This window comes from Diabrotica virgifera, chromosome 1, assembly GCF_917563875.1.
Source record: "Diabrotica virgifera virgifera chromosome 1, PGI_DIABVI_V3a".
NCBI lineage: Eukaryota > Metazoa > Arthropoda > Insecta > Coleoptera > Chrysomelidae > Diabrotica > Diabrotica virgifera.
Window position 1 is genome coordinate 304,961,493 of NC_065443.1, and position 24,072 is coordinate 304,985,564.

The 24,072-nt window shown below is 33.6% G+C and overlaps 1 protein-coding gene across 1 annotated transcript in view; it reads left to right on the plus strand.

Moving 5' to 3' along the window:
- The first annotated feature begins 4,461 nt into the window (after positions 1-4,461).
- LOC114338251 (receptor-type tyrosine-protein phosphatase eta) overlaps positions 4,462-24,072 on the plus strand; it is a 113,154-nt gene continuing 93,543 nt past the window's right edge. Inside the window, exon 1 of the mRNA XM_050652549.1 lies at positions 4,462-6,156. Within this exon, the coding sequence (XP_050508506.1) occupies positions 4,731-6,156 (1,426 nt within the window). The 5' untranslated portion in view covers positions 4,462-4,730. The remainder of the gene's footprint in view (positions 6,157-24,072) is intronic.

The window sequence follows — 24,072 nt, forward strand, 5'->3', positions numbered from 1 at the left end:
AGTTTTATCGTTGTTTATGCTGTTTTTTAAATAAAGTATCAATAAGTAGTTTTTATCTTTTAATTTGCACATGTTTTAAATACTATGAAGTAATAATTGATATTTTTATAAGTAAAATACCTTAAGCGTCCGCTATTACCCGCCTTTACCCTATCCTTATCATACTTGGCAGAAAGTGTGGGTACTATACAGTCTACTAAATTGTGATAAATAAAAGTTTCTAGCTACTAACAGAAGCGTACGACAGGGGATAGTTAATGGTTGACCCTTCCCAAATTCTACGCCACTGAGGGAATTACTATTTTAGTGAAATTTTTCGATTATTCAATACTTTCTATGTAAATAATATACCCTTTACTGGTAACGATTAAGTCATTAGTTTTCGAGATATTGGATGTTAAAAATGAAACGGCATAGTTATTTTGATTCATTCATTCATTCATTCATTTTAAACTTCCAATATCTCTCAAACTGATGACTTTATCGATACCAATAAAGTTATATACATACAAAGTATTGGAGAATCGAAAAATTTCGCTAAAATAGTAATTCACTCAGTAGCGTAGAATTTGGGAAGGGTCAATCATTCACTATCCCCTGTCGTACGCCTCTGGCACTAGCTAGAAACGTTTATTAATTACAATTTAGTAGGGTGTATAATAGCCACACTGTCTGGCAAGTATGATAAGGATACGTCAAATAGTTTTAAAGTACTTGGTAACAATAATTTTTAAATTTTTAAATAAAACACCCTGTAACTCAGTAAGTAGCCACATTTTATTTAAGAGATTTTAGTTAAATCTTAATATTTTTAGATCTAGAATTTACAACTAGGAGATTCGACATTCTTAATAAAATTTATCCCTAAAAGGGCCAGTATTAATACACCTCCAAGAAAAAAAAAAGAAGAAGAAAAAATGACAAAAAAATTTTGTTAATTAGTAAAATATGCCCAGTAACCCAATTATCGAAACGGCATTTCAAAATACTTAATTCCCACGACGTTATTGAAAAAACAAATTATAAACAAATTTGAATAATTTTCAAATGCCATTTTAGGGGGGAGTTTAATTGTAATTTAAATTTATCAATACATTTATCGAAAATATACATAAAAATAAAAATAATGAGATCTTAAGCAGGTGAATTTTTTCTTTGGCAACAACCGCGTTTTTTGCAATTGAAAATATAGTAACATTTAATAAACAAATTCAATATCTCAAAAAATATTAAATATTATTTGACCAATTTTTTTTGCTTAATACTGGTAACATAGTGCAATTTAGTCTGTAAAATAATATAGTGATTATTTAATAGTGATTATTATATTATAATATAGTGATCCTCCTCCTATCCTCCTCCTAGTGATCCTCCTATTATATTATAGTGATTATTTAAAACGCTAAAAATAATTTTTTGCAAATTTGTTTCTAAATATTTATATACAATTATTTAAATAAATAGGAGGTCAAATTTTATTTAGTAAGTCTTATGTGAAATATTCACCCTTCAACTTTTCAGAAAAAAATCCCATAGACCTTCATTAATAAGTGAATTACATCAGCAGTTAAAAAAGTATTTTTTTTTTGCAAAAATGACCCCTTTTTAATTATTTAAACAATTATCCCCTTGTATGATTTGGATACTTTCTTGAAAATATCTTTTGTACAGACCTAAACTTTGATATAAAATTTGTTTCAACCTGTACGAATTTACATTTTGACTTTTTTTTATTTTATTAGGCTAAATCTATAATCATTGTACCAGAATGCCAGAATGCGTGTAAAATTACATGATGCCACCAGAGAAATACATAGCAAGCGAGGTGTGTGATAGATCGACACTTTCTCACCTAAATTATTATTTATAACGGTCCTCGAATACGCCTTTAAAATGTCAAAGATCAATGGTCAAAGTTAGATAATAGAGGAATAAAAATAGAAGGAAAAATGCGCAATAATTTGCGTTTTGCCGACGATATAGTAATTATCATTTATCACCGAAGATCTGGGTGAAGCACAACAAATGCTACAAGAATTAGAAAAAAACATGTTCAATAATAGGGCTAATGAACCTCAGTAAGACCAAATTCATGACAAATTTAGTTAGCAGCAAACACCTAATCATCAAAAATCAAGTGGTCCAATTGACAGAAAAGTGAAAAGTAGGCAATTACATAAGTATCCAGGCCATGAAATCAGAATAAGCAAGGCTAATCAGATCTGTGAATTTCAACGACGAATAACACTTGCTTGGGCGGCTATGGTTCACTAAGAGACAGCCGATAGCTATAAAACGGAAGACATTATATTGACCTATGCGTTCTTCCTGTAATGACATACGGAGCAGAAACTCTCACGCTCACAAAAAACAGAATATCACTGATATCGTCGAACGAATAGCCAAGCTGAAATGGAATTGTGCATGTCATACACGTAACATGCCCAAAGTGCATGACGCTACGGCGAGACTAAAAGACTCAAGATGGACCATAAATTTAATTGAGTGGTTCCCAATGGAAGACAAACGCAGCAGAGGACGACCAACACCGCGCTGGATGGACAACGTTAAAAGAATGCCCAAGAAATGGCAACAAGACGCACAGATCCGTGAAGAATGGCGAAAATGGGAGAGACAATATCCAAAAATACACACGTTTAACAAAATTTCTTCTTGGAATATCTTCTCTTTTTGTTTATTGGCTTTAAACTACTTCAAACCGATACTATAAAGACTGCAGTCGCTTTATAAAGGCACAGAAAGTGAAATAGATGGGACATGTGATGAGAATGGAAAGGAAGAGGATGCCAAAGATGATCCTAAAACAGGATCCAATCACAAAAAGAAGAAAAGAACGACGCAGACAAAGATGGTTTGATAGCGTATAGGTACAGGAAGATCTCAAGAAAGAGTGAATTGATGGTTGTGAAGAAAGAGTAATAGACATGGATGAATGGAGGAAAATAGTAAGTGAATTTAAAAGGCAAGGAGCATGATTGGATATGAGGCCACCCCATTTGATACAATTTTATAATATAGGTATAGGTATACCTATACCTATAAGTATTATATTTGATAATAATGTACCTATTTAATTTTATTTTAGCCCTAGGCCTTCAAGGCCTCTTAGGGAACATCCATAAACTACGTCGTTGAAAGGGGGGAGAGGGGGTATTTGCTTAGTACGACGGTATACGACAGTGGGGAAGGGGCCATGTGTGCACATCCGACGTCGTTTGATGTTCACGAATATAAAAAATATACCCTATTGTAGGATTAAAAAGAATTAGTAGGTAGATTACTTTTGTCGCATACTTTTCATTTCGTTTTAATCATTCACAGCCTTAATAATGTTGCTAGCAGTTTTGTACAGAATAACAAACAATAAAACATTGTTCTATGTTCTATGTATTTAAACAAACGCATCTATACAGAACAACGTCCGGAAGCAATAAATATTAAACTGTTCATTTATTTACTGAATACTCTGTGTCCGGATTATCGCAAGTTGTTCGGATTATCGAACATATGTTCAAAATACATACAAAGCTCATAAACAGTACATATGTGCATACGTTTTAGTTACAAGGAATAAAACACCTGCATAATAAACAAATATATTGTATGTATTTCTGCACACACAAAACAAAAATCCGCGGTCGTATTTTGCCCATATTGTCATATTAAATCCAAAAATTCGGTCCGCGATCATATTTTATAATTTTTTTGCGTTCGGATTAGCGAAAGTTCGGATTACCAGGGTTCGGATTATCGACGCTCTACTGTAGTATTTATTTTTTTGTTTTATCGGATCAGAGCACCCTGAATAAAATTATCACCAGCCACCACTGTACACTTCTTTCTTTTTTCTGATTAAAAAAACAGTGATTTGAGATAAAAATTTCATCTACATGAGAAAAATAATATCAACTGTGACCCACTTTTCCCTACATGTCATAAGATCCAGATTATCAGTTTCAGATTTGGGACTAAAATATATTTGTATGAAATTATTATTATACCAATTTTATTTCGGAAAAGTTTATATATTTTTTCTGTTTATTTATTTTTATTCTGTATATTAAAAATTATTATAAGAAATTAATAGAGATGCTATAATAAAAATTCAAATAATCGTTTCTCCCAACCAACAACAATAATATATCTCTGCAAGTGTTTAAGTATCAACTGAAACACATCTTTATTAAAATTAATAAGATACTCTACTTCCGACACATTAAAGTTTCTTCAGTGTCAACAAACAATGAGAAACAATTGGATTAATTTCCCAAAATGTCGCTATATGCAGCAGAATCCGTCGATGGATTCTAAAAATAGACCACAGCGGTCTCTAAGGGGGCTATAGTTTATCACTGAACATATGACTTCAGTTACCATCATTCCTCTAAAAACACAGGCAGTGCAGTCAACCCAGAACCCCATCCCGACAAAAATAAAAATGCGAAACTCAAGAGACTATTCTCTTATCTATCCGTTCGAGATATCAGCTGATAACGGAATTTATTATTCCGTTTCTATGAGTTAGTGTAATATCATCAAATAATGTGACTAGTTTCTTGGGAAAACAATAAGATATTTTTATAAAAACATGCGGTCAATCGGACGAGTCATAAAGTGATACTGCAACCATTTGTTGATAAAAGCTTCCGTTTTTTATATGTAAGTTCACCCAGTCGTCGTGCAAATGCAGAACATTTAGTTTTGGAAGTATGAGAGTGATTCTAGTGGTAGTGTTGTGTTTATCTTCGGGATTTTGGACAAATGGCAGTGAGCAAGATAATTCCACCGAGCGGTCTTCTACAAATGGTGACTTAAAGTTAGATTCAACTACTTTAAAGAGTATTACTGATAAGGGAACAACAGTTGGAACAGCTAATGCATTACAAAATGGAAAAACAGAACTTCTTTCACGTCATCTTTCTGATCTTATCTCAGCTTTAAAAAGTTCCACACCTAGGGTTCTCGTAGGTAATCCTGCAAAAAGTACTACACAACCTATGTTAGGTGCAAAATCTACGGCAACTTCAAGATCAACACAAATTGAAAGTTCCACATCTAGCACTAACGCCGATAAAAGTACAGAAAATCCGAAGCTAAGTACCCTAGATCTTCCACCAACAACACACATTATGACTTCCACATCCACGCCTATCGTAGGTAATGTAAACAGTGCTACCCAAACTGCATTAGGTGCAACATTTACGCCAGGTTCAACAACACCACAAATTCAAAGTTCCAGATTAGGGGCTATGCCAGGTAACGTTGCAGAAAGTACTAACAAAACTATATTAGGTGCCTTATCGATGCCAGATTCAAGTACAACACAAATTCAACGTCCCAAATTAAGGATGGAACTGCCCATTGGTAGTAACGTTGCCACCCAAAGTACTACCCAAACTACATCAGGTGCAACATTTACGCCAGGTTCAAGTACAACAAAAGTTCAAAGTTCCTCAGATGGTGCTAGCGTAGGTGAAACTACAGAAAGTCCGAAGCCAACTACACTAGATCCTTCAACAATCGCAGGTGGAGGTGATTATGCAGAAAATACTGCTCCAATTATGTCAGCTGCATTATCTATGCCAGATTCAAATAAAAGTTCCAAATTAATGTCCGAAGAAAGTCCAGAGCCAACTACACTAGATCCTTCAACAATCGTAGGTGATCCTGCAGAAAGTACTGCTCCAATTATGTCAGCTGCATTATCTATGCCAGATTCAAATCAAAGTTCCAAATTAATGTCCGAAGAAAGCCCGAAGCTAACTACAATAGATCCTTCAAGAACAATACAAATTAAAAAATCCAATTACGGGCCTATAGGTGATCATACAGAAAGTACTACTCCAACTATGCCAGCTGCATTATCTATGCCAGATTCAGATTCAAATAAAAATTCCGGATTAATGCCAAGAAATGTTGAGGAAAGTACTACCCAAAATATAGCTGGTACTGAAAATACGTCAGATTCACCAATAACCAATGAAATGAATACAGATTTAACCACTACATACATGGCAGAAGAATTGACAACAAAATATTCTACCACAAATAAAAAGGAAGAAACCTCCAGTACAGGCCCTTCCCAGAGTCCTACACCAACACCAGAACCTATGACCACTACTATTGCCTGTTCAAGTAAGTATTATTTATTATTAATCCATCTTCTTTCTTCTTCTTTGGGTGCCGTCTTCTTAGAGAAGGTTGGTGATAACTTAGGCAAAATATTCTCTATTTTGGGCTTAGTCCAGAGTCCAGAAAGCCACTGCGCATTCGCTAGGAAAAATATTCCGATTCGGTTTTTTTGCACAATCTTACTCAAAAAGGGCCCCTTTTAACAAATTTGCATGTTACCAGGACCAAAAGTTGGTCAAAAATATTTTAAACGTTTTTTTTTTGTTTTTTTCCTTAATTTTTTTTGCATGGAACAAAGTTTTTTTAGGTTTTTTGGCCATTTTTAACCTTCAAAAACTATGTGAAAAACTTAAAATTTGAATGTTGCCAAGGTAGGTAGATATTCTTTACACATCGATTGATGAAATCCCGAAGAGCTTTTTGCAATACAGTATTCAAAACTCCTTTGTTTTTTAATTCCTAATCACGCGTGCGCGACACTATTTTCCACCATTGCATGTGTATACAGTATGGTGCAAATGAAAGGAATAAATTCGTTATTTCGTAAACCGGCGACTTTAAAGAAAAAACCCGAAACAGGTCGTTTTTTATTTTTAAGTTATGATATTGTGGCATATATGGTATACTAGTGACGTCATCCGTCTGGGCGTGATGACGTAATCGATGTTTTTTTTTAAATGAGAATAGGGGTCGTGTGGTAGCTCATTTGAAAGGTTCTTCAATTCTCTATTCGGTAATGTAAACATTTACATAATTATTTATACAGGGTGTCCATAAAAATTTAATTAAATTAAATTATTTGACAAAAAAAGAAGTAGAAGGACACCCTGTATAAATAATTATATAAATAATTATATTACTGAATAGAGAATTGAAGAACCTTTCAAATGAGCTAGCACACGACCCCTATTCTCATTTAAAAGAATCATCGATTGCGCCATCACGCCCAGATGGATGACGTCACTAGTATACCATATATGCCACAATATCATAACTTAAAAATAAAAATCGACCTGTTTCGGGATTTTTCCTTAAAGTCGCCGGTTTACGAAATAACGAATTTATTCCTTTCATTTGCATCATTAGTCCATTCTTTCACGGTTTTTGCTTTAAATTTTAAAGAACCGCTTGGATTGACATGAAATTTGGCATACGAGTAGCTTACATGTCAAAGAAAAAAAGTGATATTGTGCCGATGTGTGCTTTTGCCCTGGGGGTGACTTTCACCCCCTCTTGGGGGTGAAAAAATATATGTCCAAAGTAAGTCCGAAAATGGGTAAACTGACTAATTTTAAGTAACTTTTGTTCTATAGAGCTTTTTCGCCAAGTCAACACTTTTCGAGTTATTTGCAAGTGAATATGTTCATTTTTCAACAAAATAACCACATTTTTAGACGGTTTTTCGCAAATAACTCAAAAAGTAAGTATTTTGTCAAAAAAACGTTCTTAGCAAAAATATAGCCTATAAAAAAGTAAAAAAAATGGTGTACGCGTTAGGTCTCTGGATCTCGTAGAACCAGAGTTATAGCCAATGAAAAATAGATTCATATTCACCAAATTTCAAATAGAATATTTCGACGTGAAATATCCAAAAAATTAAGCACTTTTTGGGGAAAATCTGTTATAACTTTTTTAAAGCGTTTAAAAAAAGGTTTATTTCTGTTTTTACAAAAAGTTTCTAGCATTAAATTTAAGCAAGTTACGCTAAAAATAAAGTTGGTCCCTTTTGTTTTTGCAAAAAAGAAATCGGGAACCACCCCCTAATTAGCAACTTAAATTAAATTAATCGTTACCGCTCCACAAATTATTTTACTTATGTTGTGTTTATATGATCTGTAAGTTTCATCGATTCAAAGTGCTTATTTTTGAAAAAATTTGGTTTCAAAGTAAAATTTTTAAAAATTTAAATTTTGAAAAATATGCTTTTTTTTCAAAATAATTTAAAAATTGTTAGAGATACCAAAAATCTCGAAAAACAAAAAAAGTCAGATTTGCTTTTCTGAATATCATGTATTTTTTTGTTTTTCTGTTAGACAAAAATTGATTAAGATTTGGTGTTTCTAAATTTGCATACATTCGTGATCAGTGACTCGTTCAACCCCTTTTAACTACAGCCCTTTCAATAATAAGGACTTTGAAACGATGATACTTACAGATCATATAAACAATATATACATGAGTCAAGAAACTTGTGAAGTCGTAACGATTAAGTTCATTTAAGATACTAAGTAGGGGGTGATTTTCTCGATTTTTTTACCAAAACCAAAAGGGACTAACTTTATTTTGAGAGTAACTTGTTTAATTTTGATGCTAGAAATTTTTTTTATAAAACAAAAATGAAGCTTTTTTTAAACACTTTATATAAGTTGTAATGAGTTTTCCCCGAAATGTGCTTCATTTTTGGTCATTTCACGTTAAAGTATTCCATTTGGAATTTGACGAATATGAACCTATTTTTCATTAGCTTTAACTCTGCTTCCACTAGGTGTAGAGACGTGATATATACACCATTTTTTTAAATTTTTTACTGGTTATATTTTTGCTGAGAATGTTTTTTCGACAAAATACTTACTATTTGAGTTATTTGCGAAAAACCGTCTAAATGCGTGGTTATTTTGTTGAAAAAATGAACATATTCACTGCCAAATAACTCGAAAAGTATTGACTTAGTGAAAAACCTCTATAGAACAAAAGTTACTTAAAATTAGCCAGTTTATCCATTTCCTGACTTTCTTTGGACGAATATTTTTTCACTCCCAAGAGGGGGTGCAAACCACCCCCAGGGCAAAAGCACATATCGGCACAATATCACTTTTTTTCTTTGACTTGTTAGCTATGTGTATGCCAAATTTCATGTCAATCGAAGCGGTTCTTTAAAATTTAGAGGTTTTGCAATATTTTACCGTTAAAGAATGGACTACATACTGTCGATGTCGCGGTGGAAAATAGTGTCGCGCACGCTTGATTAGCAATTAAAAAACAAACGAGTTTTGAATATTGTATTGCAAAAAACTCTTCGGGATTTCATCAATCGATGTTTAAAGAATATCTACCTACCTTGGCAACATTCAAATTTTCAGTTTTTCACATAGTTTTTGAGGGTTAAAAATGGCCAATTTCGCAATTTTTCAATTTTTAATCGCTTATAATATGTCAAAAACTATCAGCTTTAAAGAAATGTCACTAAAGACCTTTTATGTTTGGAATGATCCAGAAAACGTAAAAAAAAACATGCAAAAAAATAATTTTAGGAAAAAACAAAAAAAAACGTTTAAAATATTTTTGACCCACTTTTGGTCCTGGCAACATGCAAATTTGTTAAAAGGGGTCCTTTTTGAGTAAGATTGTGCAAAAAAACCGAATGGGAATATTTTTCCTAGCGGATGCGCAGTGGCCTTCTGGACTAGCTTTTCTTATTAGACGTTAAAAAACTAATCCTGTTCATTATTTGATGATGCGCAGCCCGGTCATTTGTCGTCTACTCGGGGCGTGTCTTCCTTCTATTTTCCCTTCTATAATAAGTTGAAGGAAGTTATACCTGTTGTATCTAAATATGTGTCCAAGATAAGATGTTTTCCGTTTCTTGACAATTTCTGTGAGTTCACGTTCTCTATTCATACGCCTTAAAACTTCTTCATTTCTAATGCGGTAGGTCCACGGAATTTTCAGCATATGACTAAAAACCCTCTCTAAGCTCTCTAAACGTCGAAACGAGCTGACTGTTAACGTCCAAGCTTCCACGCCGTGAAAGCGGAAAATTTATAATAAAAAAGTTTCCTATAGGTTCCAAGTTACGACGACATACTTTATAAAAGATAAAAAAAATTCACGTTTGTTATTTTTTAAGCTTGTTAAATGTATTTTAGGAAAGTTGTACAGAAAATTTTTTGATAACTTTGAAACATTTTTTTAACTGATATTTTTCGGTTTTTGTAATATGTACATTTTAAAACATGTCTTTCTTGATTTTCTCAAAAAGAAATTGTTTATTTCAGTTTTAAAGTAAAATAATTTAGTGTATTTTAAAGACTACATCATATAGACCAGGGCGCATCTGTAAAAATATTAGTACATTTGGAAGTTGAGAGGTGACTCAAATTTTTTTTTCAGAAATTGCTTCAAAATAACTCAAATAATAATATTTGAGTTATCCTCCCTCTCAAAAGGGTCCAAAACATTGTTTAAATAATCAAAATGTCAAAAAATGAAGGAAAAATTCGATTTTTTTCTTCGTTTTTTGATTATAACTTTAAAAGTATTCATTTCCGAGAAAAGTTGTACTAACATAAAAGTTGCGTAATTAAATTTTCTACAATATAAAATTGGTTAAATTGGTTAAGAATTTAAAAAATAGTTACCCTTGTTGCAAAATAGCAATAATTGCGAAAAAACAATACAAAAACAAGTATTCGCATTTTACGTTTTTCAACCATATATGCTAAATTTAGGATTTTCATATTTCACCCAGAAAAACTATATGATACAATAGAACAATACTCTAAAATTTCATTACGGTTCAATATATTTTGCAAAATAAATTTTGCAATCCAGCTTTCGCAAAAAAATTCATTTTTTCAAAATGTTACAGGACTGAAAATAAAGCAGATAGCAAGTTGAATTTTTTTTGCTTATAGAAGTGTACTGTACCTTTCATTTGCAATTTGCAAAACTAAAATCGATTAACTACCACGACGTCAGTAATTTTTTTAAATAAACATTAATTATTGGTGCTACGCGCAGGACAGCGGATAGTTTGCTCTGATTGGGCATTCCAATGACCTTTGATAATGATTAATACATTTTAATTTTTATTACATTTCGATATAAATAAATAAATTTGTTTATTGCAAAATAAAAACACATACTCTATCCTTTGAAATAACACTTTTTTTAGCAAAAACTTTCTTTGTTCATATATTTTAACTTAGAGAATAAAAGTTTATTATTTTTAAACATATGCAATTGTTTAAACAATATTTCACAAACAATAATAAAATTAGTTTAAGTTTTGTGGAATTAAAATATTAAAATACAACAAAATATAGAGTAACAAAATAATATATTAGATAAAGATTGGAAGAAATTTTGGTGGAAATCAACTTGTGTGAATCGAACACCGCTGTCCTGCGCGTAGCACCAAAAATTAATGTTTATTTAAAAAATTTCCTGACGCCGTGGTAATTAATAGATTTTAATTTTTCAGATTGCAAATGAAAGGTACAGTACACTTCTATAAGACAAAAAAAAATTCAACTTGCTATCTGCTTTATTTTCAGTCCTGCAACATTTTAAAAACATGATTTTTTTTTGCGAAAGCGAAATCTATTAAAGCGATCTTAATGTTTACAGTGTTGTTGTACTATATCATAAAGTTTTTCTGGGTAAAATATGAAGGTCCTAAGTGTAGCATAAATGGTTGAAAAACGTAAAATGCGAATACTTATTTTTGTATAGTTATTCTAGCAATTATGTATTGCTATTTTGCAACAAGGGTGACTATTTTTTAAATTTTTAACCAATTCTATATTGTAGAAAATTTAATTACGCAACTTTTATGTCAGTACAACTTTTCACGGAAATGAATACTTTTAAAGTTATAATCAAATAACCAATAAAAAAATCGAATTTTTCCTTCATATTTTGACATTTTGATTATTTAAACAATGTTCCGGACCATTTTGAGTGGGAGGATAACTCAAATATTATTATTTGAGTTATTTTCAAGCAATTTCTGCAAAAAAATTTGAGTCACCTCTAAACGTCCATCTCAAAACAGATGCGCCCTGGACTAATAAGCTTAAAAAAACACCTATAAATTGCAATATATCCCTTTAAACTTGAGTCATATCTTCTTAATTCTGTAAAACTACGAAGTTTTCAAAAATTACATTTTTTGAGACGTCCGCGTCCGTGTCATTTGAATTAAACGTTTGAGATTTTTTTTAATAAAACATTGTTTAGTGCGATTGTTACTGCAAAAAATTTGGTTTTAAAATATTTTTTTAATTTTTAATTTTGAAAAAAAATACTTTTGAAAAAAGTTATTTTATACAAAATAACTTAACATTTATTAGTGATGCCAAAAAGCACAAAGAGTATACAGTAAGTTTTGTTTTGCTGAATATTTTGAATTTTTTGTTTTTCTGTAAGGCAAAAATTGGTTAAGATATGGCTGTTTAAAATTTGCATATACTCGTAATTATTGACTAGTTCAAACCCTTTCAACTACAACCCCTTCAAAAATAAGCACTTTGAACCAATAAAACTTACAGATCATATAAACAATACATACACGAGTAAAGGAACTTGTAAAGTGGTAATGATTAATTTCATTTGGGATGCTAATTATGGGGTGATTTTCACGATTTATTTTTACCAAAAAAAAAAAGGAACCAACTTTATTTTGAGCGTAACTTCCTTACTTTTAATGCTAGAAATTTTTTTAAAAGACAAAACTAATGCTTTTCTTAAACACTTTAAAAAAATTATAATGAGTTTTCCCCAAAAAGTGCTTCATTTTTTGGTAATTTTACGTTTAAATATTCGATTTGTAATTTGGCGAGTAAGAACATATTTTTCATTAGTTACAACTCTTCTTTTACTGGGTCCAGGAATTTCATGCATACACCATTTTTTCACTTTTTTATGGGCTTTATTTTTGCTAAGATCGTCTTCTTCGATAAATACTTACTTTTAGAGTTATTTGCGAAAAACCGTCTAAAAACGTGATTTTTTTTGTTGAAAAATGAACATATTGTTTACTCGCAAATATCTCGAAAAGTATTAAGTTAGCGAAAAAAGGGTATAGAAGAAAAGTTGTTTAGAATTAGTCAGTTTATCCATTTCCGGACTTATTTTGAACGTATCTATATTGTTTCACCTCCGAAAAGGTTTTTCACCCCCGATAAGGGGTGAAATTCACCCCTTGTCGGGGATTTTCTCCCTCACTTTTCTTCTTTGACATTTTACCTATGTGTATGCCAAATTTTATGTCAATCTAAAATCTAAGCGATTCTTTAAAATTAAGAGGTTTTACAATATTTTACCGTCAGCGAACGTACTAGAGTTGGAATTTCCATTTTCAGGTCGGATAATCTACGTCAAAAAAGGCGTAATTTGTGTTTTACATGAAGAACTTTTACCAGTTGTGTTTCGCAAAGAGCGCTATTTCCTGATTAAGCGATATACGTGAATATAATAATAGAATACGTTAATGTATGTATTATTAAACGTTTATACACCAATATTTCCGCGAACGTATGATAAAATTGTTGTCAAAGTGATAAAACATAATCTAGGCAATACCAAGATTAATTTTAGTTTTTCCACATAGATATAGACATTCATTAAATGGTTTATTAATTGAAAATACATAATATTTTAAGTTTATGATATTATAATTATTATTGTTATAGTTGAATCTCCTCGCGATAAGTCATGTTAGTAATAATAAGGTATTAATAGGAAAACATAATATTATTTATTTAATGTTTCGCTTTTCTGATATATGACTAAAGATTTGATTTGATTAAAGATTTTGCAGCCAAAAAAGCTAGAAAAGTGAGGGTTTAGAGTTTAAATATAAAATTTATTATGTATGAAGTGGTGTGAGTGTCAATGTTAATCACTAATCCAACTAAGTATATCCAAATCAAGAACACGACATTGACGTTTTTCAGTATAAGAGAATAATGTGTTCTTTATGCTTTAATTACATAATCATGAACTTATCGGGGGCCGCCCGAGGTAATTTGGCCTAGGGCCGCAAGTACCCTAAATCCGGCACTGATTGGTTCCATGATTTTGGAATTTGGCAGGCTTTACAACACGTGTTATAGAGTTTTAAGATAGAGTTTTTGCTCTTTGGCCTATATGCTATATTTTTTCGCCGCATTTATCATCCACACCTGCAGCTTTTCGTTTTAACCTGTTCATACCGACTTGGAGTTCTTTTAGTGTAAAAGGAGTTCCTAGGTAGTTTGCCTCCTGATTCAATCTTCTTTTAGTATTTGCAACGTACTGACGTCGTGTGACTCTCCACTTATACCATCTAGTTTGGAAGATACGAGTAGGTACATACTCCGCCATATGGAAGCATTCATACCTCTATATAGGGCAGTCAATGAGAGCAAGAACAGGTTACCTCCGAATTCTATCCTACTGCATGGATTTTAATGAAATTTTAGGAATAACCTGAAAATAAATCTCCTTATTCAAAGTCTACCCTATGCAGATGTGTGCTTTTGTCTTGGGGGCGGTTCTCACCCCTTCTCGGGGGTGGAAAATTTTTTGGTTAAACAACTACGGAAGTTGCTAGAGAACCTAATTCTAAGCAAAAACTGTTCCATAATTTTTTTTCGAAAACTCAATACTTTTTGAGTTATTCGTAGTTGAAAATTGGCCATTTTCATTGAAATATAACACCTTTTCAAACGATTTTTTGCGAGAACCTTAAAAACAATGCATCTAACTAAAAAAAAATATATATAAAACATTTTTGTAGCTCATAAAAAATCAAAGAGATCTGTTCCTTCTTCAATCTTCTAGTTATAACATAAAAGGAGATATGGTAGGTAAAAAAAGGTTGTTTTTTTTTTGGTGCATGCTCAAATCAGTGTATTCAACTTGAAATAACAGAGAAGCGGTCGATTTTAGGTGTATAATGCTACCAATACCTTTTATTGTTCTTGAAAAGTCCTTTCAAATATGCAATATTAAATGTCGATTACATTCAAACTAAGCGAGATATGCTGCAAAAAATTGATGACTAACGAATTTTAAGAAAAAAGTATATTTAACCCCTCATCCACAAGAATTTAAATGCATCGTTTTCCTTCTACAATACATTTTACTACAGTGTTATTTTTATGTTCAAAAAGTTGAGAGGGTTTAAAATGAATGGTTTTTGAAAAAAATAAGATCAAATTATAGAGCGCATATTTAAATTTTCTTAAAAATCTTCCTTATTATCCATGTAACCTGAAAATGATAAGAGATACTGTTATAAAAAATAAAATCAAAATGTTTATCTAGAAGAAACCTACTTTTGTGTATGGCATCATTTTTTTGGCATCTCTTATCATTTTCGAGTTACATGGAGAAATAGGAAGATTTTTAAGAAAATTTAAAAATGCGCTCAATAATTTGATCTTATATTTTTCAAACACCATTCATGTTCAACCCTCCCAACTTTTTGAACATAAAAAGAACACTATAGTAAAATGTATTGTAGAAGGAAAACGATGCATTTAAATTCTTGTGGATGAGGGGTTAAATATACTTCTCATTTTTTTCTTAAAATACGTTAGTCATCAAATTTTTACCCGTGTTGAGCTGGCCCCCCCCCACCCTCAAAAATTAAAAAACGAATAGCCCTGATTTATGAGCTATTTATGAGCTCTCATATTCCGCAAACTAAAAATTTTGAGCTCATTCCACTGAGCAGGAATTTAATACTTTAGTGGGGGGCTTAGTCAGCGCCCCGACTACTTAAAAATAGGAATATTGAATCGGTTTTTGCGGCAGAATTACGAGCTATTTATGAGCTTTTGAAATTATATAGTTTCGATTTTTGAGCTCATCCCCTTCACCCCCAAACAACCCTTTAATTGATTTAACTTAAGAGAAAAATGCTGAGAAAGCTTAAAATATATCGTATTGAGGATATAATTCCTATAGCGTATATACTCTAAGAATAAACTATTAAACCACGTGCATTTCGATTATTGAGCTACAACCCCTTCGCAAGAAAACCACCCTATCTTCCCGGCTTAAGAGAAAGTTTTACTTGAAATGCATTAAATTAATTATTTGGCGACTAAATATCATTCAATAATTTATAAGCTTTCAAATTACGTGCATTTAAATCAGTAAATTGCAATTTATTTTATATAGTGCAGTCACTGAAAGTAAAAATCAACGATTACCTTCAATTTCGGTGAACCTTCATCGATTTTCACGAAAATTGGTCAGTGGTTAGAGGATACCTCAAGAAACAAAGGTGACATGGTACCAACTTGCGCCTTTACCCTGAGGGTGGATACCACCCCTTCTCGGGGTGAAAAATTATTTAATAAAAAATAACTGCACAAATCTATAAAAGAACAAATTATAAGCAAAATGTATTATATAAAGTTATTAAAATAAGTCAATACTTTTTAAGTTATTAAAGATCAAAAATTTTAATTATTCGTGTTGAACTTAAAATAATTTAAATTAATTATTTGTCGACTAGATATCGTTTAATAATTTATGAGCTCGCAAAATATACGCATCTCAATTATTGAATTGCCATTTTCTTTCTATAGTGCAGTCACTGAAGGTAAAAATCAACTATGACCTTCGATTTCGGTAAATCTGCATTCATTTTCACGAAAATTGGTGAGCGGATTTTGATGCTATCAACTTTTTCTGGAGCTCATTTTGGATAGGTATTTCTAAGTACTTTGATAAGTATTTAGTACCTAAGTGTCATAAAATGCATCTCTTTCCCGTTATTTAAGCTTGAATCCTTAGATTTGAACAGTCGCAGAAAAAAATATACATTAAATTACCAATAACTTACTTTAAATTGACATTAAAGGGTTTTTCAAGTAAGCAATTTATTATATTTTTTATTAGCTTCAATTTTAGTGATGAACACTTTTTTGTAAAAACTTACAGTTTTTGAGTTATTTATGAAAAATCGCTTTAAAACATGCATTTTCTTTCACAAAAATTAAAATATTTGATCTTTAATAACTCAAAAAGTATTAATTTATTTTAATCACATTATATAACAAATTTTGCTCACAATTTGTCCCTCTCTCGATTTGTGGGGTTATTTTTAATAAAGTAATTTTCACCCCCGAGAAGGGGTGACATATACCCCAGGTTAATACCCCAAGTTGTTATTGTTAATTCGTGAAAATGAATGGACATTTACCGAAATCGAAGGTCATAGTTGATTTTTACCTTCAGTGACTGCACTATAGAAAGAAAATGGCAATTAAATAATTGACATGCGTATATTTTGCAAGCTCATAAATTATTAAACGATATGTAGTCGCCAAATAATTAATTTAAATTATTTTAAGTACAACTCTCTCTTAAGCCGGGAATATGGGATGGTTATCTTGCGAAGGGGTTGTAACTCTATAATCGAAAGGCGCGTGATTTAAGAGTTCATTCTTAGAATATAAGCTATACGAATTAAACTACTATTAACTTTTTTGTAAAAACTTACAGTTTTTCAGTGATTTACGAAAAACCGCTTCATAACATGCATTTTTTTCACGAATAATTAAAATCTTTGATCTTTAATAACTTAAAAAGTATTGACTTATTTTATTAACTTTATATAATAAATTTTGCTTTTAATTTGTTCTTTTATTGATTTGTGCAGTTATTTTTAATAAAATAATTTTCACCCCCGAGAAGGGGCGCTATCCACCCTCAGAGTAAATGCGCAAGGTGGTACCAGCGGCGGCTCGTGGGTCAATCTTCAGGGGGGTCATTTTGGTTTGAAAACTTCAAACTGTTGATTTTTTAAAGTATTTAAAAGATCTTTTAGCATTTATATTTTAGATAAAAAATACAGACTTAGATAAAACTCAATACTATTTACCCTAGTTTTCCGAAAATTAAATTTGTCTTTTTTTAGAGTAAATCTTTTAAAAAATATAGGAAAAATGGTATGAACAGGTTATTGACTGATATATAGATAGGAATATTTATAGTATAATAAATTGTAAATTTATTAAAACGAAACTTACTTTAAATATTTTTATATTTTAAGTCAATTCTTCTATCCTTTAGTTCTGCAAAATAGTCTATGACCTTCTCATTGAACAAGCAGACGGTAACTAACTAAACGTGAGGCCGTCGACTCTACTACAGGTATACGACGGAAAGGTCACTCCCACTCTCGCCCACGAAATTGCTATCTGCCGTCTCTTTTCTATTTTACATGCATTTGTCCATAAGCCATAAGAACTGTATGTAGACAATTTAAAATACGGCCCAGCCACGGGCTTGTGTATAGCGCGAGGCGCGACGTCTATTATATTTGTTTTGCCAATGCAGACTGCTGAGAGTATTTCAGAGTGAAGTTTTAGATAAAAGATATTTTTAATAAAATTGGTATTTTTATGAGATTATTTTAGGGGGGTCATTGACCAATTGACCCTAAGGAGGAGCCGCGCTTGGGTGGTACCATGTCACCTTTGTTTCTTGACCTAACCACTGACCAATTTTCGTGAAAATCGATGAAGGTTCACCGAAATTGAAGGTAATCGTTGATTTTTACCTTCAGTGACTGCACTATACAAAATAAATTGCAATTTACTGATCTAAATGCGCGTAATTTGGAAGCTTATAAATTATTCAATGATATGTAGTCGCCAAATAATTAGTTTAATGCATTTTAAGTACAACTTTCTCTTAAGCCGGGAAGATAGGGTGGTTTTCTTGCGAAGGGGTTATAGCTCAATAATCGAAATGCACGTGATTTAATAGTTTATTCTTAGAGAATATAAGTTATAGGAATTATATCCGCAATACGATATATTTTAAGTTTTCTCAGCATTTTTCTCTTAAGTTAAATCAATTAAAGGGTTGTTTGGGGGTGAAGGGGATGAGCTCAAAAATCGAAACTATATAATTTCAAGAGCTCATAAATAGCTCGTAATTATGCCGCAAAAACCGATTCAATATTCCTATTTTTAAGTACTGGGTAGGGCTGACTCAGCCCCCCCCCCCCCACTAAAGTATTGTAGCGTGATTAGTGTAATTACTTCTAATTACAATAAAACTAGCGGTTCGTAATTTATATACGACTTTATTTATATAAGTTACAGACGAATTTATCTTATACACTAAACTTATTCACAAAATATGCCCGTATTTATACCCAGTTGTTATTCTGGAACAATCGACTCCCATCTCGAGCTATCGGCTTGTTCCGCCTACGTGACGTACCTTCCAGAATTCTCCGGCGAGGCCTAGCACATCCGATTACGTCATTCTCGAGGTGTTTACTGTTATACGGGGATCGGCCAAGATTTCTCTTCCGCTACACTGCTCCCCTCTTAAGATCTGAGCGTCTCGATCAGCAACTCTAAATGAAGGCCCAGGATGGCGGAATCTACACGACTCTCCAGCTCTGCATACACCCTTCAAGAAGAAATAACAGTCTACTGTCTTTGAAGGGTACGACATCTTCGGGTTCATGCAACACACAGTGATTTGTACACCAGTTCCTCTGAAGACCACTTCAAGCATGCTTCTCACAATCTTCCAATCCAGATTTTCTACTGCATGGCCTATTTTTGGTAAAGCCAAATTTTTGATGTCATAATTACACACGATTTTCTTCAAATTAGTTAGAGCACGCCATATGTTCTCGTAGCTTGGCGTGTCCGTATAAGACTTTCTGGTCACCATATACAGCAAAGATCGAGGACCATCTTCCAATCGCAGTACTCTTCCAATTTTAGGCTGCTGATTTCTTAACTCGTCCAGGCGGCCGAACTTTCTATTGAATACGGACGATATTCCTTTAGTCATCTCGAGGTCTTGGGCAACACAGTGGGCCAGAGAGACGTTTTCTGGAACACCAAACAGATCTTGCTGAACTTCTGTGGTCACGCCGAATCTAGCACTCTTTCTCGCTGCGTAATTTGACATAAATTGATTAAAACTTGGCTGTGCGACATCTTTCATCTCCTGTTGGAGGACTCGTGCTTCTTCTGTTTCATTTGAGCCAGCATATGGTGCAAGACGATTTATGTGAATAACTTTTGGTTTACCGTTTGGCAACTTCTTAATTCTATATATTACGTCATTTATTTTCTTCTTAACTTCATATGGACCTTCCCATTGTCTTTGCAGTTTAGGACATAAGCCTCGACGACGTTGCGGACTATAAAGCCAGACAAGATCACCTACTTCGAAGCTTTCATTCTTGCATCAAGAATCATATTGATCTTTCATTCTGTCACTGGCTATCTGGATGTGTTGTCGGGCAAGTTCATGAATGTTGTTCATTCGTAATTTCAGGCGGTCAACGTAGTCTTCGCCTGCAACATGTTCCTCGGAAGGTCCGCAGCCAAACTCTAGGTCGCAGGGCAACCGAACTTCACGACCCAACATCAGGCAGGTTGGTGTTTGACCTGTAGTTTCATTTACGGCCGAGCGGTAGGCCATCAGGAATAAATGAATGTGTTGGTCCCAATCTCGCTGATGTTCAGATACAACTTTGGACAAGTGTTTACCCATCGTTCGGTTCATCCTCTCGACCATCCCATCTGATTGAGGATGCAGGGGTGTTGTTCTGGTCTTATTGACACCAATCAATTTACAAACGTTTTGGAAAAGAGCTGACTCAAAGTTTCGCCCTTGGTCGGAGTGGATCTCCAAGGGAACACCAAATCGGCTGAAGAATTCTTTAACAAGTACCTCTGCAACGGTAGCAGCTTCTTGATTTGGTAATGCATAGGCCTCGGTCCATTTCGTAAAATAATCCATGGCTACCAGGATGTATTTATTTCCAGCATCAGTTTCTGGAAATGGACCTGCAATGTCGATTGCTACTCTTTCCATAGGACTACCAACATTGTACTGTCTCATGGGTGCTCTCTTTTTACCAACTGGACCATTACCGGATGCACACAGTTCACATTTCTGGCACCATCTTCTTACATCATCTTTACAGTTCACCCAATAGAACCGTTCTCGAACCTTTTGCAGAGTCTTCGTAATACCAAAGTGTCCACCTGATGTACCGTCATGCAACTGACGCAATACTTCTGACACTTTACTTTTAGGTACAATCAACTGAAGCTTAGATTCTGTACCATCATCGTTCTCAAAGGTTCTGTACAGAAGATCATCTTTTAGTATCAGGCAATTCCATTGGCTCCAGTAGGCCTTGACTTCCGGACTACATGCACTAATGTTTTGCCAACTAGGTCTCTCACCTCGACGCATCCAATCTCTTTTTATACATGGATCGTCTTCTTGGGCTTCTTGTAACTGTTGTGGCTGCCATTGCTCATTAACGACGGTAGTTCATCTCACAGGGCAAAGCTGTTCATCTACTTTAAGCCGGTGATTACAACTTTCACTGCATGGCCGTATCGAGGAAGCATCTGTATTTGAACCAACTCTTCCAGCCCTCTTCATGCGTCTCTTCGGCATCGTGTCACGAATCACCCTCCGTACCATTTCCACCAAACGTTCATCTTTTCTCTTATCGCCTTTTTCCACGGTTATTACTCGATTGTTTCGTGAAGCTTGGCTAGCTGCTTCGTGTTCCAAGGCAATAGCAAGTGCTTCATCTAAAACTTTCGGCCTTGCTAGTCGTAAAGCTTTCTGTAGTTCATTATCTTTCAGCCCATTGACGAAGGTATCTACTGCAATTTCTTCTAAAACGCTGTCTGGCACCTCTGGATAAGCCAACCGCACCACACGAGCCACATCTGCTTCAAATTCTTGCAGATTCTCACTTGCTCGTTGACTTCTACTTCGCAGTTGTGCTTTGTATACTTGTTGTAGATGGGCATCTCCATAGCGTTTTTCTAGACGAGTGAACAAGGTCTGGTAACAATTTTCTTGACCCTTGGGAATTGACCTTAATATATCTGCAGCATCACCTCGTAAAGCAGCAGTCAAGGAAACAGCCTTTTCTTGTTCGGTCCAATGATTGGCGGTCGCAATAGCTTCAAACTGTCTAAGATATATGGACCAAGAGGACTTTCCATCAAATGGTGGTAATTTGAATCTCATATTATGCGACGTTTCGTCTCTCGGTAGTTCATCTTTCACTAAAGGATCTAACGTTGCTGCATTAACTGATGGTTGTACTTTTGTATCGGTTATCCTGCTCTCTAGCTGTTTGATCTTTTCTTCTACGGTCTCTACACTTTTCTGCATCTTATCGAATGTTCTAGAAACTTCTTCAAATTTCTCATTGTTCTGTTTACAAACTTCTTCTAGTTTTTCGTTGTTTTGCCTACAGACCTCTTTAATTATTTGAGAAGTCTCATCGAATCTTTTAGCAACATTTTCGAATTTCTCGTCGCTTTTTCTACTAACTTCTTCAAGTTTCTCGTTGTTCTTTATAGAAGTTTCATCGATCTTTTGAGAAATGGTTTCGAATTTCTCATTATTTATCTTAGAAGTATCATCGATCGTTTCAGAAACAGTTTTTAATTTCGATAAGATTGCTTGTTCTGCTGACTGGAAGTGGAACGTCTTTGGGTCTTCTCCGTTCTTCGTGAGGACATCCTCGAGTCGTGCTTGTAGGACTATCTTGAGCCCACTGCTGTCCAGATCCCGTTCCTCGAGCTGTTCACGGAGCTGTTTTACTGTAAGTTCTTGTAGCAACATCTTTGGTCGGCACACACGTACTTTCCAAAATGTCTTTTAACAGTCTTTCCGAATACCGAACAATCAACGCACTTTAACTATTCCCGACGAATAAAGTCCAAAAGTCTTTTAAAGTCTTTCCGAATACGAACAATTAACGCACTCCGGTTATTCCCGACGAATAAAGTTCAAAAGTCTTTTAAAGTCTCTCTGTAATTCACTTATTTATATCGCACTAAGTTAACCGAACACCGACACCAACTGTAGCGTGATTAGTGTAATTACTTCTAATTACAATAAAACTAGCGGTTCGTAATTTATATACGACTTTATTTATATAAGTTACAGACGAATTTATCTTATACACTAAACTTATTCACAAAATATGCCCGTATTTATACCCAGTTGTTATTCTGGAACAATCGACTCCCATCTCGAGCTATCGGCTTGTTCCGCCTACGTGACGTACCTTCCAGAATTCTCCGGCGAGGCCTAGCACATCCGATTACGTCATTCTCGAGGTGTTTACTGTTATACGGGGATCGGCCAAGATTTCTCTTCCGCTACAGTATCAAATTCCTGCTCAGTGGACCGAGCTCAAAATTTTTAGTTTGCGGAATATGAGAGCTCATAAATAGCTCATAAATCAGGGCTATTTGTTTTTTGATTTTTGCAAGTGGGGGGGGGGGCAGCTCAACACGGGTCAAATTTCTTACAGTTTATCTCGCATAGTTTGAATGTAATCAACATTTAATATTGCTTAATTTATAGGTCTTTTCAAGCACAACAAAAGTTATTGGTAGCATTATACACCTAAAATCGACCGTTTCTCTGTTATTTCATGTTAAATACACTTATTTGAGCATGCACCAAGAAAACAAGTTTTTTCACTTACCATATCTCTTTTTGTGTTATAACTAGAAGAAGATTCATAAAGGAAAGAATCTCTTTGTTATTTTATAAGCTACAAAAATGTTTTGTATAGTTTTAGTTAGATGCATAGTTTTTAAGGTATTCGCAAAAAACCGTTTGAAAAAGTGTTATGTTTCAATGAAAATGGCCAATTTTCCACCAGGAATAACTTAAAAAGTATTGAGTTTTCGAAAAAAAAATATAGAACAGTTTTTGCTTAGCATTAGTTTCTCTAGCAACTTCCGTAGTTATTTAAGCAAAAAATTTTCCACTCCCGAGAAGGGGTGGGAATTGGGAACCGCCCCTAAGACAAAAGCACACATCGGCATACGGTAGACTTTGTTTCTTGGGCTATTCCCTACTTACTGTGAAAATATCACATAAATCGATTTAGTAGGATGGAATTCGGAGCCACATACCCTCATTGACTGCCCTAACAGTACCTAAATCGCAGCACTCGATGTATATAAAATGAGTTGTGAAGTGTCTTAGGACATTTTTTGGCTAGCAAATAATGTCCAACGTGGTTTAATTGATCTGGTCTGATCATGCCTTACTACCCTTGCAACTACTATTACTAACACCAGAGTTTTTCTTCCTCCACGAAGTAACTGAATTTATTTGAATAATTTGAAAATTAAAAACTACATTATAGTCCAG